We start from the raw sequence: 13,602 nt of genomic DNA on the forward strand, positions 1-13,602 counted from the left end.
TAAACACCAGGTAGCCTTTACACATACTTTTATACCAAACAAAGCAATATAATTTACAATGGAGTGAGACTTTTATGAGTAAACTGAATTTTTGCAGTATGTGCTTACTTCTGGGAGTACCCATAACCCAATTAACCAATGTCTACATATCTATGTTTTGGCAAAAAAAATTAAACAGAATTCACACCAATGTTCCCAATGTTAACCATAGTTTTGTTATTAAGTTGGTCCTTGAAATGTAAATGTGTACTTTAATAGGCTACTTTTAATTGAAATGGTGACCATACGAAGGTAGGCATTTTGAGCTGAGTATGAATGGAGATGAGTGTAGGATGAGTGGCGTGATCTTGTAGTCCTGTTACAGACTTTGGCCGACATGTTTCTTATAGACAGGACTGTTAATAATAGCCAGCCAGGCATCTTAAGGGACCTACAGTTTATGGTCGAATCCGAACCTCTTAGCTGTGTAATTTTCGAATTGTAATGTACATCATAGTTTTCAAATGTTTATCCTGCGAAATCAGTAATTGGCCTACTACATGAAAACTGTCACGCGGAATAAATTAATCATATCCTCAGCGCAAAAGGATAAGATTTTGTCCGATGATTTCTTACACTGATCTCTAGCTTCGCACAGGAAGCTCCGAGGATAAGACGATAAGATGTTCCAGCATCCCGTCTTATCACGCTGATAATGCATCCCAAGAACAAGGACATGTTTGGTGATAATATTTAGGATTGTAAATATGATGTAGTAACGAATAAGTCAAAACCAGGTCAAAATCTCGTTTAAGAATAGTTGACCTGAATCTAAAGAACGATTTCAATAAACTGAAACGAAGATATTTTCATCTGCTGGAGCTCTGTATGATTAAAAAATCAAAACAGTCTAAATGTGAAGTAATTATTTTGGAAAATATAGTAAAATAATTCGTGGCGTGTGACGTTTGTTTGGTAAAAAAACCAGTTTACTTACATTCGAGATTCGACCCATAAGATAAGTCATTACATCGAAATACATCACACACCCTAAATCTGGTGGTGGAGCTTAAAAAGGGAATGGAGGCAAAACAAGTGAATTGGTAATGTTTAAATTAAGTCATGACCTTCCCTTCTAACAATAATGAGTACCAAACCATGAATTAGCGGAAATATCATATCATATCTTTTCACAAATCTGTCTCCATGTATTTTTGGTTAGTACTAAAATTTACAATGAACTAAAATACAAGAAGAGAAACTGTGTTAGTCAAAGCATAGTTTCAAAATACACACAAACACTTCTTTTGAAGATATCGAAGCCGTATCTACAATGTTGGTTCAAGAGCGGCCCAAAATACTTCACATCAAAGCCAGACCAAAAGCGGCAAGAGCGGTTTACGGGATTCAAAACATGTGCTCTGACGAGGAAGTGTGAGATAACAGCTGGCTATCAGCTGATAACGGAGAGTTCAGAAGGCAAGGCAGGCAGTCAGTCCCTAGCCATGTGGCCGTGTACGTGCGCGTGTGTGTGGACGTTGGCGTGCGTGAGTGTCGTGTCAGGACTCGACTACGACGACAGTTTTGAGACTTTCAGTGGCTACAGCGAAGACTATCCAGGTAATGTGAGTGAGCATTGGGATACTTTGGTGAAGTTGTTGGGTAACTCTACAAATCTGAAACTTCTTGAGGATGAAAGTTCTAAAAATGTTTCAACTGAGACACTGAAAGGATTGAGCGACAGTGAGATTTGGAGTGCGATGATCAACGATGAGGGTTCAGAAGTGATGATGAACGATGAAGCACCTACACTAGATCAAGATTTTTCGCAAGAGAGTAACGAATCTTTGAACTCTCAAAAGCTTGAAGCGACTGACAAGTTTGCCCAGGAGAAAGTCCTGGACGGGTTGCTGGAAGATCCAGACGTGCAGAGTGACTCAGCAGGTCCAAAGGACGCCAAGGGTTCCTCCACTTTGGCTTTCGTGTTTGACACCACAGGCTCCATGTGGGATGACCTCGTCCAGGTGCGTCATGGAGCGGCTAAGATCATGCAGACGATGCTGGAGCGGCCTGACAAACCCATCGCTGACTACGTGCTCGTCCCCTTCCATGATCCACGTAAGTGACTTGCCATTCCTATAAAGTAGACGGGTTTAGAATAAGAGTAATCGCGGTTAAATGAAACCACCTGAACCACCATGATATGCTGTAAAAATTGTTGATTTCTGCACTACGGAATTTTAAACTGAAAGGACCACTTTCAGTAGGCTAAATAATGTTTGTGTCATCAATTAACTCTCAAAGTATCGATGGTTAGATAGTAATAACGATAATAATTTATCATTACAGTATGTTGAGACAAGGAAACTTTGCTTCGTATGTATCCTTCCTTTGACAGTGACAGTGTAGAATGGTGAGAGATACATTGTTGCGTTCCTACCATGATCAGCTGTTCCTTAGCTAACAGCCTGTGACTATACTTCGTTCACGATATTTAGGCGGTTTTTGGGGACGACTATCCCCTCCACTTGACTCTTACTTTTAAAATAATAGCTCAACAGCTGATTAAACATTACATTAAAAGAAAGTGGTGAGGGAACTTCTCCTCAAACCATATATTGTAAACGAAGTATAAGTTTACCTCTAGACAGTTTTCTTTTTGAGAAAAATCCTTTAACAGCTGTTAAAGGATGTATGTTTGATGTATTTTCTAAGGATAATTTCAAATCCATTAGTTTGCGATTTGTGGTCTTCTTAATTGTGCAATATACATATCCTTTTATTGTTACAGATAAATCATCTGGGATGCCTCATGGTTATGCAATATTTTTGAATTGTTCAATGAAGATGACAAGTTGTAGTTTTAGATAGAGGCAGAGACACTAGTTGGTTACAGATAGATAGAGAAAATCTGCATCATCAATAAGCAGCAAATATTAGACATTTTGTACATCTTCAGGTCAAATATTCAATTTAATTTAATGGTTTAAAATGTTGTTCTTTGACGAAGTAATGACCATCGATATATAACTACTACTGTAGTACTGTACTACTGTAGTGGTTATATATCGATGGTAATTCGGTACTTAACTAATCCTGTGCATTTTATTGCGTCTGGGTATAGAATGAATAAACACTATAAATCAATCTATTTTATGACCTGAGTTTTGACTTCCACACAACAAATATACCGTCCGAACATCACATAGTGCTACAGACGATACAGTAGCAGCCTTGGGCGATATGACCAAGAAAAATAATAAGGCTTATTGAGTTAAGATGAATTAAGAAAGTTGAATGGCCAAGGCCGGCAAGGAGCAATGTCCCAAACTATTTTTTCCATGTACAGTGTATACGGACTATTCAGACTATAGTCAAACAATTGACTAAGCGTATGTTTTATCTAAGGTCAAACTGAACCATTCGCAAAAAAACTATGACTACATAGATATTGGAGCAGACACGGAATGGATCATAAACATAAACAATGGGTGTCATTGACTCGAAGCATACTTAAAAAGAAAAAAATCAATTATAAATGCCAAAATATAAACAATACAGTATTTAAGTTCATTTGTTTACATTCGATCCAGTTACGCCATTTGTTGTTTATACCTTGAGTTTCCGTTCTATTATTACCCTAGTGATTAATAAAATGAAATTCAAATTCCCCGAAATTCGTCACTGTCAAAACCGAATTTCACAAATTCTTTCCGAGCCATTTTGTAGAGCTTGTAAAAACAAATAATTTATTACATTCAAGCGTGTTGTACACGCTAAATGGTTACAAAATATACCCCCGCCACAGCAAACCTGCCGACTAAGCGAATTTCCATTTATCTGAATAGATTTTCATTTAAATAGCTAAACTAAATTTAGCTAATTTAAATAACATTAAGTTGAAAAAGTACCTAGGTTTGCTGCTACAAGGAAACTGATGAAGTGTGTTTATTCATAAAATATTAGGCCTAATAGCTTAGTATAGAATAAATAAATTTGCCAAGTTTGATCAAAATATATATAAAATAAACAAGCAAACTACAACATTTTACAATAGATTAATCAGTGTGGCAGATTGCGTGTAATAAATATAAAGGTTACTTACAGTCTTCGCAATCCTGTTAGTTGAGCACTACGGCCGTTTCGGAGATAACTCCATCGTCGGGTGCGTAGTCATTATAATGACTACGCACCCGACGATGGAGTTATCTCCGAAACGGCCGTAGTGCTCAACTAACAGGATTGCGAAGACTGTAAGTAACCTTTATATTTTACAATATTCTCCTTAAGACACAGACATGGGAATTTACATGGGAATTTTTAGTTTACAATTTTTTGAATTTTCTCCGTTGCCAATAACTGTACAAAAACACTTTGATATACTAAATTATTTGTTTTCTTAAGCTCTTTAAAAAGGTCTAGAGAGAAATTGGTAAATGTTGTGGTTTGAAGGTTAAAAATGAGAAGACACATTTTTCACCCCATAAAATGGTTCCCATGATCCGATCATGCTGATTCGCGAACTCATTCAAGTTTATCCCGCCTTACACCTTTAAACCAAATTTCATCAAAATCGGACAATTATAACTCAAGTTATCGCGTTGACGGACGTATATATATATAAATTCAAACGAATGGTGATTTTGGCCTCTGGGAACATCAAAATGAAAAAGTAAATCGGTCCCTCGCCTTGGTCTTACCGTGCCACCTACGGTAATATATACTTCCCTTTTGGGAAATTCGCTAAAATCTCAAAAATGATAAATGAAAAGTCCCATGTAATTTTTATGGAAAATAATATTTAACTGTTGTTGATTACTTGTTCGGGGGTTCCTTGTAGAAGCAAACTTGTATTTACTAAACCTAACGTTATTTAATTAACGAATAAATAAGCCATGTTTAAGGATATATTTTAGTAAAAATCTGATCAGGCAAATGGATATTCGCTTAAGCACGGATCACGCTAGGCTGGCATCAGCGGCGAATTGAAAGAAGCCGCGACTGTCAGCTTAAGAGGGCGTTGGAGTGCGGCCATGTTGGATTTTTACCTCCATAAGAACAATGTTAAACTTAAACCCAGATATCTCACTTATTTGCCAATATAAAATTATGAACTATGTTTCAAATTAAAGGCATATTTGATACACATCATTATTGCGGGAGACTTTTTAACAAAAGTAAAGGGATTTCTAGGAATATAGAATGTGAAACCTATATATTCATCAATTTATTTTAGCTTTGCTAGGACGTCATAGAAGAAACTATTCCGCAAACATGATCCGAAATGTTATTCAGATTAAAATAAAATATATTTCAAATCATTAAGTCAAACAGTAACAAAAAAATATGCTTTTAAGTGAAGGCATGTTCCGCACGTTTCAATGGGAAATTGCCACTGGTTTGCCTGCGCTCTCCTGGCATCGTTAGTGTCAGCGAAGATTTTTAATCTGACTCCAACTTAATGTGACCGCAAAATTTTCAGCTGACACTGAGCTGACTCAGCCTGGATTGGTGAGCCGGTGATGCTGGTGCCAGCTGCTGATCACCAGCGGCTGGCGAACAGCCTAGTGTGGCCCATGCTTTAGTCTGCATTTTTTCTGCGGTGGGGTATATTATTTTATCAAAGAGATTAAAACTGCTTGCCTTTCGTAGTGATTATAGAGCCACTCATGACATTTATTGGCCTATCAGTCAAATATTTAAAACGTACTAATATTATTATTAAATCACATATTTCATATTCTACATTTCATTTCATTTTAGCAGGTTAGTAATAACAAGGAAAGTTAAAACTATAGTTCGGCCGCTTAGAAAACGACCTGCGCGCTAATGCTAAAGCAATGCTAGAGGAGGTCGCTTTCTAAGCGGCCGAACTATAGTTGAAAATTGTCCGTGGATAACAAAACAAGCAGAACAGTGGCATAATTAATCCTTTGAGACCAAACCGTGTGTAGGTTATCTAAATTGAGTACGACTTTCAATGGTATTGGCATCACAACAAACATTCTCCGTCTTACACCTCAGTACATAGTAAGTCCATTGATGTGAAGAGAGCAGCACTGTAGGAGCACGGCAAGTGGCGCTCCTAACGGAGATTAGTAGAACTACTAGCGCAAACTTAATCGATTGAGATAAGTTAAAACCAGTTAAACTTTTAATTGTTTTTAAACAAGCGAATCTGTAATCTTACTCGTTGATTTTACGTAAATTCTTATCTTATTTGCATTATTATTTAGACACCATTTAAGTACGGTAAAGTTAATCAAAAATATTACGTGTGAAGCTGAAGTAGATGTTGGTTTCGATAGTACCTCGACTGGGAGTCGTGGCGTACTCCTGTAATCCAGCTACTTGGAGGTCGGGTGTTGTGGATGGTTTGAGGCGGGGGGTCCTGGACTCAGTCATCCCATGTTGACTGGACGTCCGCACTAAGCTCGCCATCAACATGGGTACCCGGGAGGAGTCCTGGGTGTCCAGGTTGGCTAAGGAGGGGCGAACCGGGCCAGGGGGGAAACTCAGCAGCCAAAAGTCCCCGTGGTGAGCAGTAGTGGGATAGCGACCGGGAGTGGGAACTGGGTTTCAGCCTCGCCAATACAATCAGACCAACATCCTATTTTTATATTTTAAAAATATTTCATTTTTAATGTTTAAATTTTTTTTATCTGCACTGGAATAGGAAATTTTTCATATACCATAATACGATTTATTTCTGTTCGGATCCCTATTGTAAAATTATTTAAGCTATCTCTTAATTTTTATATTTTAAAAAATATTTCATTTTTTATGTTTAAATTTTTTATTTACACTGGAATAGGACATTATATAATACCATAATATGATTTATTTCTGTTCGGATCCCTAAAGTAAAATTATTTAAGCTATCTCTTAATTTAAGCGCAAATTTAGAAAAATATGAAATGTTCACTTAGTAAAGACAATTTGTGTAGGTAATATAATTTTACTTGTCTGCAATTGTATTCCATAGCAAGCGAAATTGAATCTATTTCTCTATATAATTCAGTTTTAAAAATCTTTGTACAACTAAATCTAGAGTTCTACTGGACCGATTTTATTAATTAATGCGTCGTTGGAAAGCTTAGTTCGTGTGGATTTGCAAATAATTATGAAAGTTTGTTATTGTTATGATTTATGGTGAAAAATTATAAAAAAAACATGTTTTCCATAAGAAATACATTGAAAACGGTGTTTTTCACACTTATATGGGTGCGACTGTTGGCTGCTTTATTTGAGTATTTCCAAAAAGTCCACGGTATCAATTTGTAAGAAATTTTATCCTCTTTCAGAATATCACCTTCCACTTCGGTCGATTTCCTCACCATTTGAAAGTTATTTGCTAAAAAGCTAAGCAACCTCCGAATTTATAGTAATGAGGAAATACTGAGTTTTTTTGTTAAACTTTGTACAACTAAAGCTAGACTTCTACTGGCCCGATTTTGTTAATTAATGGGTCGTTGGAAAGCCCAATTCATGTAAATTTGCAAATAATTATGAAAGTGTGATTTTATTAAATATTTGTGGTGAAAAAGTAAAAATAACAAAAACACATTAAAAACTGCTTATTTCAAGTGTCTGTTTTCAAGTTTCTATTTGTAGCCAGCTTTTGGCTGCCTTTATTAAGTATTTTTAAGAAATTCATAGCAGTTATATGTAGTAAATTTTATTCTCTTTCAGGATATAACATCCACTTTGGTAGATTTTTCCTTAATTTAAAAGTTATTGGCGATAATCTAAGTGATCTCCAAATTTATAGTGGTGAGAAAATACTGAATTAGATATATTTTTGTTAAACTTTGTACAACTAAATCTAGACTTCTACCGGACCAATTTTGTTACTTAATGGGTCGTTGGAAAGCCTAATTCATGTAGATTTGCAAATAATTATGAAAGTTTGATTTTATTAGATATTTGAGGTAAAACAATAAAAATAAACAATATAACATTTAAAACGGTTTTTTTCCAAGTTTATATTTCCACGTTTATATTTGCAGCCAACTTTAGGCTGCCTTTATAGAGTATTTTCCAGAAATACATAATAGTAATTTGTAGGAAATTTTATTCTCTATTAGAATACCACCTTCCACTTTGGTCGATTTCCTCAACATTTCAAAGTTATTAGCAAAAACGTAGAGCAACCTCCAAATTTATAATGGTGAGAAAATACTGAACTAAAGATTTTGTTGTTAAACTTTGTACAATTAAATCTACAGTTGAACCTATCACTTGATTTTTGAGAAGCACTTTAGATTCTACTTAGTTTCAGAGAAATATCGTAGTCCAGTTCCAAGCAAGACAACATTTATTTTCAGACGTGATAACAATCACTTAAAAAAAATTCCCATTCACTAAACAAATTACCCGCAACTCATGTCTACGCACAGGCCCTGCCTAACATATAAGTTGATTAGGTATTTTTTTTTATCTCTTTGTGCCATTTAGTTATAATATTATTTTGTAAGTTATTTTTAAGACAAGGATTAAGTAATTTATTCTGTAAAATACCATGAATTGTACTTTTTAGTTAGGAAATAAACATCATTTCATTTTCATTTCATTTCAGTTATACTGAACCAATTTTATTAAATAATAGGTCATTGGAAAGCCTAATTCGTGTGGATTTTCAAATAATTATGAAAGTTGATTTTTTAAAGATTTACTAGGTGAAACCCGTCAAAGTCTGACAGTTGCTGTTGAGGGTTCAAGCAAGACCGTTTGATTATAAATCGATGATAAATAACTCCATTTTTTGTTCGTGATTTAGCAGTGTGCTTTAGGTACATCCGATCTTAATAATAATCATTCAAATGGAAGCTGGTATTTCACTGAAGGTTCTTAGGTCAAAACAAATGGAATAACGTAATTAGAATTGAGTAAATATATCTAAAACTAAATTCCATATCAAAGATATAATTAAATTTATGTTTTGATTGAGCGAAACAGTATCTTTAACTGATTAAAACTATCAATATCTCAAGTGAAAGCCTTTGAAGTATTATGAGACCAAGACATATAAAATAACTGAAATAAAATTTGAGTTCCGTATCATTGATTGCAGATAAGTACTAAAACGATTATAATTATTGTTGATTTGTGATTCAGCAGTGTGTTTAGGTAAGATTATTAAGATCGGAATCTTAATAATCAATAGCTCAAATGAAAGCTGGTACAGTATATTTCACTTAAGATTTTTTAGACAAAAACATATAGGGTAATATAATTAGAACTGCTGGAATACATATTTTATTAAAATAAAAAAATAAAATTTATATTTTTTTGTTGAGTAATACATTAGATAAATTAATAATGATGCTTGAAAACAAATATGTGCTTGCATAGTTTTATTTTAAGATCAAAACAATGAAAATCGGTCAGGTAGAAGAGCCAAACGAACCTCTAAAAAAAATTTAACTCCCATTGGAAATGTACAGGGACGCATTTTGTGCATAACTCGAAATATACGTCAAAATGGTTGCCGATGATTGATGGTAAATGTGTGGGTGCGTCCATACCTTTAGTTTAAGGCCAAAATTATGAAAATCGGTCGAATAGAAGACCTTTAACCCAACTCGGAAAAGACAAACCTATAATTTTTATAGATGGTTATGTCGTCACTGTACGTGATTCAATTCCTTTGATATCACGGACGATTAATATCAAACATTAGAAATGACCAAATAAATTTTAACAAAAACTAGGTACCTCTTTATTTTATTCAACAAAACAACACACTAAACTATTTACTGTTTTTTAACAAAACAATTGAAAAAACATATGATTGTTTATTTATTAATCATGAAACAGTCTTTGGGCAAATTTATATAGAAATATCTATTGAGGGTTTTCTTTATAGATATTAATCATCGTACGTCAATCATCCCCCAAAAAACCCTCAATATATATTTTAAATCTTCCTCTTTCTAGACCTTAAGTTGTAACCAGGTAAGGCATCGTAATGGTCTTCTGCTTCTAGTTCATTATCTTCGGCTTGAGTCGCTTCACGGAGAGTTTGCGGAAGTATTTTCAACTCCGACATGTGTACCTTAATTGGTGGATCAGACCTCAAGAGGTACACTCCCTTCCCTAGCTTGTGTTCCACCTCAAATGGTCCAAGCCATTTCCGTGCCATCCCTGCATGCACATTTTTAAGCTTATTACTCAAGGGATGGTTTCGCCGAAGAACCAACGTACCCGGTTTCAGGTCCTGCTCTTCAGGTGCATCGTTTCTCTCTGCTTCCCTCTTCGAACTCTCCTCGGCTTGTCGATTCATATGTTTGATTTGTTTTGCGTTTTCTTCATGCCATGCAGTCAAATTCATAGTTTCAGGAGACTGTTCATGCATAAAGTTCCAATCACCAGTTCTTTTTATTTCCCGACCAAGAAAAAGTTCTGCTGGGGAGAACCCTGTGACGCGATTCACTCGCTGTCTGATGGCCAGGAGAGACTCATGCAAGTGTTGATCCCATTTGGTATGTTCTTTGTCGAACAAATGAATCCTGAACAGCTTCTTAAGCTCCTGATTTCTCCGTTCAGTAGGATTGGCCTGAGGATGGTATATTGGCGTTGTCCAGTGTTCAATAGCCCACTCAGTTAAAGTCCGCAACCATTGTTTTGACGTGAACGGACTGCCATTATCTGTGAGAAGACATCGTGGATAACCATACCGACTAAAGACCTCTGTTCGTAGGAGCTGTAGGATTCTTCCCGATGTAGCTTCAGGAATGGCAAATGCTTCGACCCACCTGGTAAAAAGGTCTGTCACCACCAAAATTCCAGTCTTCCCTCGAGATGTTCTGGGATATGGTCCCATAAGATCTAGAGCAACAACCTCCCACGGCTGGTGTGGCCGACGCCCTCTCATGCTTGTACTAGCTTTTTGGTTGTTGGCCTTGGTACAGGCACAAATAGTGCAGGATTGGACGTAGTTCTTGATGTCCCGATGCATATTTACCCAGAAGAAACGACGCCGAATCGAAGTGTAGGTCTCGTCTTGTCCTGGATGGCCAGCTTCAGGGCTGTCGTGGTACTTCTCTAGAATCCTTACGGCCTGAGACTTCGGAACAACAATCACAGGAGAAGATTCTGATAGATGAGATTTATACATAAGTATACTTTCTTCCAAGCGAAAGTTTTTATAGCATGTCTTGAACTGGAATGGGACAGCTTCAGAATTTGTGTAACGTTTGGTTATCCAGGATTTCATTCTACTACAAGCTGCATCTTCATTCTGCCATTTCTTTATCAGTTCCAAGTCAATGTCACAATTTTCCCGTTGTGCCACCATAAGAACAGGCTCAATCTGTTTTAACTTCATTGGGACTGGAACTTCCCTCTCCATGAGTTCTTTGGATATCTCACCACTGTCTACCGGGTTTCTTGATAAGCTATCAGCGGCTTGATTTAACTCTCCTGGGACGTGATGTATTTCAAAGTCAAAATCGGCCAAAATTAAGGACCATCGCATCAGTTTTGACTTGGTTCCGGATACTTTGTTTAGCCACTGTAGTGATGAGTTATCAGTGAATAATTTAAATTTTCTTCCCTCGAGATACCCCCTGAATTTCCCTACTGCCCACACTACCGCTAGAGCCTCCTTTTCAGCTGTACAATAGCTTTTCTCAGAAAGGGAAAGTTTCCTGCTTGCATATTCAATGATATCCTTGCCTCCTTCTATCCGCTCTTGAAAGAGAACAGCCCCAAGACCTACATTACTGGCATCTGTCTGTAAGAATATTTCCCGACTGGGGTCCAAATAAGCTAATCCCGGAGAGTCACAGATGGATCTCTTTATCTCACTGAAAGCTTTCTCTTCCGTCTCGGTCCATTTAAAAGGTTTATTTTTATGAAGAAGGTCAGTTAGAGGTGAAACCTTGGATTCAAAATGAGGTACAAAACAACTGTACCAACCGCACAGGCCCAAAAACTGTCGAACTTTACGCTTCGTACCAGGTCTTTCGTACTCTTCAATAGCCTTGTTTTTCTCAGTTTGCCTCTCTAATCCTTTGTCTGTTAACACATGACCCAAATATTCTACTGAGTTGGACGCAAAGTGACATTTCTTCACCTGACAGGTAAGTCCATGAATTTTCAATCTTTCTAATACTCTAGCCAAATGTTCCAAGTGATCAGAAAATGTTTTGCTGTAAACTAGTATATCGTCCAAATAAACTTGATAAAATTCACCAACATAACCTGACAAAACTTTGTCCATCAGACGCATGAATGTTGCTGGGGCATTTTTCAATCCAAAGGGCATAACACGGAATTGTTATAGTCCCCTTGGTGTTGAAAAAGCGGTCATAGGCCGAGATGATTCTTCTACCTCTACTTGCCAATAGCCAGAATTTAAATCTAAAGTTCTAAATACTTTGGCCCCACTAACTTGCTTAATCAGATGTCGTAGATCAGGCATTGGGTAAGCATCAGCAATAGTTTTATTGTTGACTTGACGTAAATCCACACAAAGTCTGTAATCTCCGTTCTTCTTTTTGGGTAATACTATTGGTGAAGCCCATCCTGAAGACGATGGTTCAATTAGTCCTTGATTTTCCATTTCCTTTACTTTTTCTATGACAAACTTCCGTTTGTCGGGGTTAAGAGGGTAAGGTTTCTGTTTGACAGGTGTGTTATCTTTACAAGAGATCATATGTTTTACCGTAGTAGTGAACCCAATTCTGTCTGTAATTACCTCTGGAAAGATACTGAGTAAGTTAATCAAGTCTGTTCTTTGATTGAGATCCAAAATTCCCGTTTTCAGTTCATCCAAAACGTTGTTTTCTAATTCTGCTCCCAAATCAAAGTGTTTGTCCTCTAACCATCCCAATCTAACTCTATTCTTAATGCCAAAAAATATTTCATTTGCTGTGTAATCTATCAACACACCGTATTTAACAAGGAAATCATGCCCTAGTATGATTTCCGGGATTAAATCCTTAATCACTTTTACTGGAATTTGAATATATTCTTGAGAACATTTGGCTTCAAGAAAAGTAAATCCTTCGATTTTGTAATTTATATCTTGTACTGCACCTTTGACAACAGTTACACCGTCTGGACAAACAGGTTTTAACAATTTAGCCACCGTCATGCCAATAAACGAATGTGATGCTTGAGTATCAAGGGCTGCAGTATAATATTTGTCACCAATCTGTAAACTAATTGCCGGACGGGGATTACCCACACTCTCACTAGAAATTTGACCAATATACGTTTTTTCTGACTGGTAGTTTTGGGACTTAGAAACTTTTCTAGAACCATTCTCGTCCCCATTAGAACGGTTCTGGTCTAGTTTTCCGGACAACGGGCCTTCACATGCCCAGTTTGCCCACATTGATAACATTTAAAGGAGTTATCAGGGTTCGAAGTTCTGGTTTTTGAGGAATAAAAGCTTACCTCTTCGTCTAGCTTTGCTACTATGCTCCTGAGTTCGTCAAATGATTTTGGTTGAGCTACCTTAACTAGAGACCTAATCTTATCATGTAAAAGTTCTATAATATAAGTAACACTCTCGTCAATACTCCCACCATCATTCATTCTCTTAAACAACTGTAACTTTTGAATAACAAATGCCCCAGCTCTCATGCCACTAGGTTGAACATCCGTCAAGAA

At 36.5% G+C, this 13,602-nt stretch overlaps 1 protein-coding gene across 1 annotated transcript in view; it reads left to right on the forward strand.

Moving 5' to 3' along the window:
- Positions 1 to 376: 376 nt before the first annotated feature.
- The window catches only part of LOC128992839 (hemicentin-1-like), a 94,098-nt gene continuing 80,872 nt past the window's right edge, over positions 377 to 13,602 (forward strand). Inside the window, exons 1-2 of the mRNA XM_054416582.1 lie at positions 377 to 466; positions 1,293 to 2,097. Coding sequence (XP_054272557.1) covers positions 377 to 466; positions 1,293 to 2,097 — 895 coding nt within the window. The remainder of the gene's footprint in view (positions 467 to 1,292; positions 2,098 to 13,602) is intronic.

The sequence above is a fragment of the Macrosteles quadrilineatus genome, unplaced genomic scaffold (genome assembly GCF_028750875.1).
Source record: "Macrosteles quadrilineatus isolate MER2022 unplaced genomic scaffold, UCM_ALF_1.0 Scaffold_4__1_contigs__length_99947679, whole genome shotgun sequence".
NCBI classification, from domain to species: Eukaryota; Metazoa; Arthropoda; class Insecta; order Hemiptera; family Cicadellidae; genus Macrosteles; species Macrosteles quadrilineatus.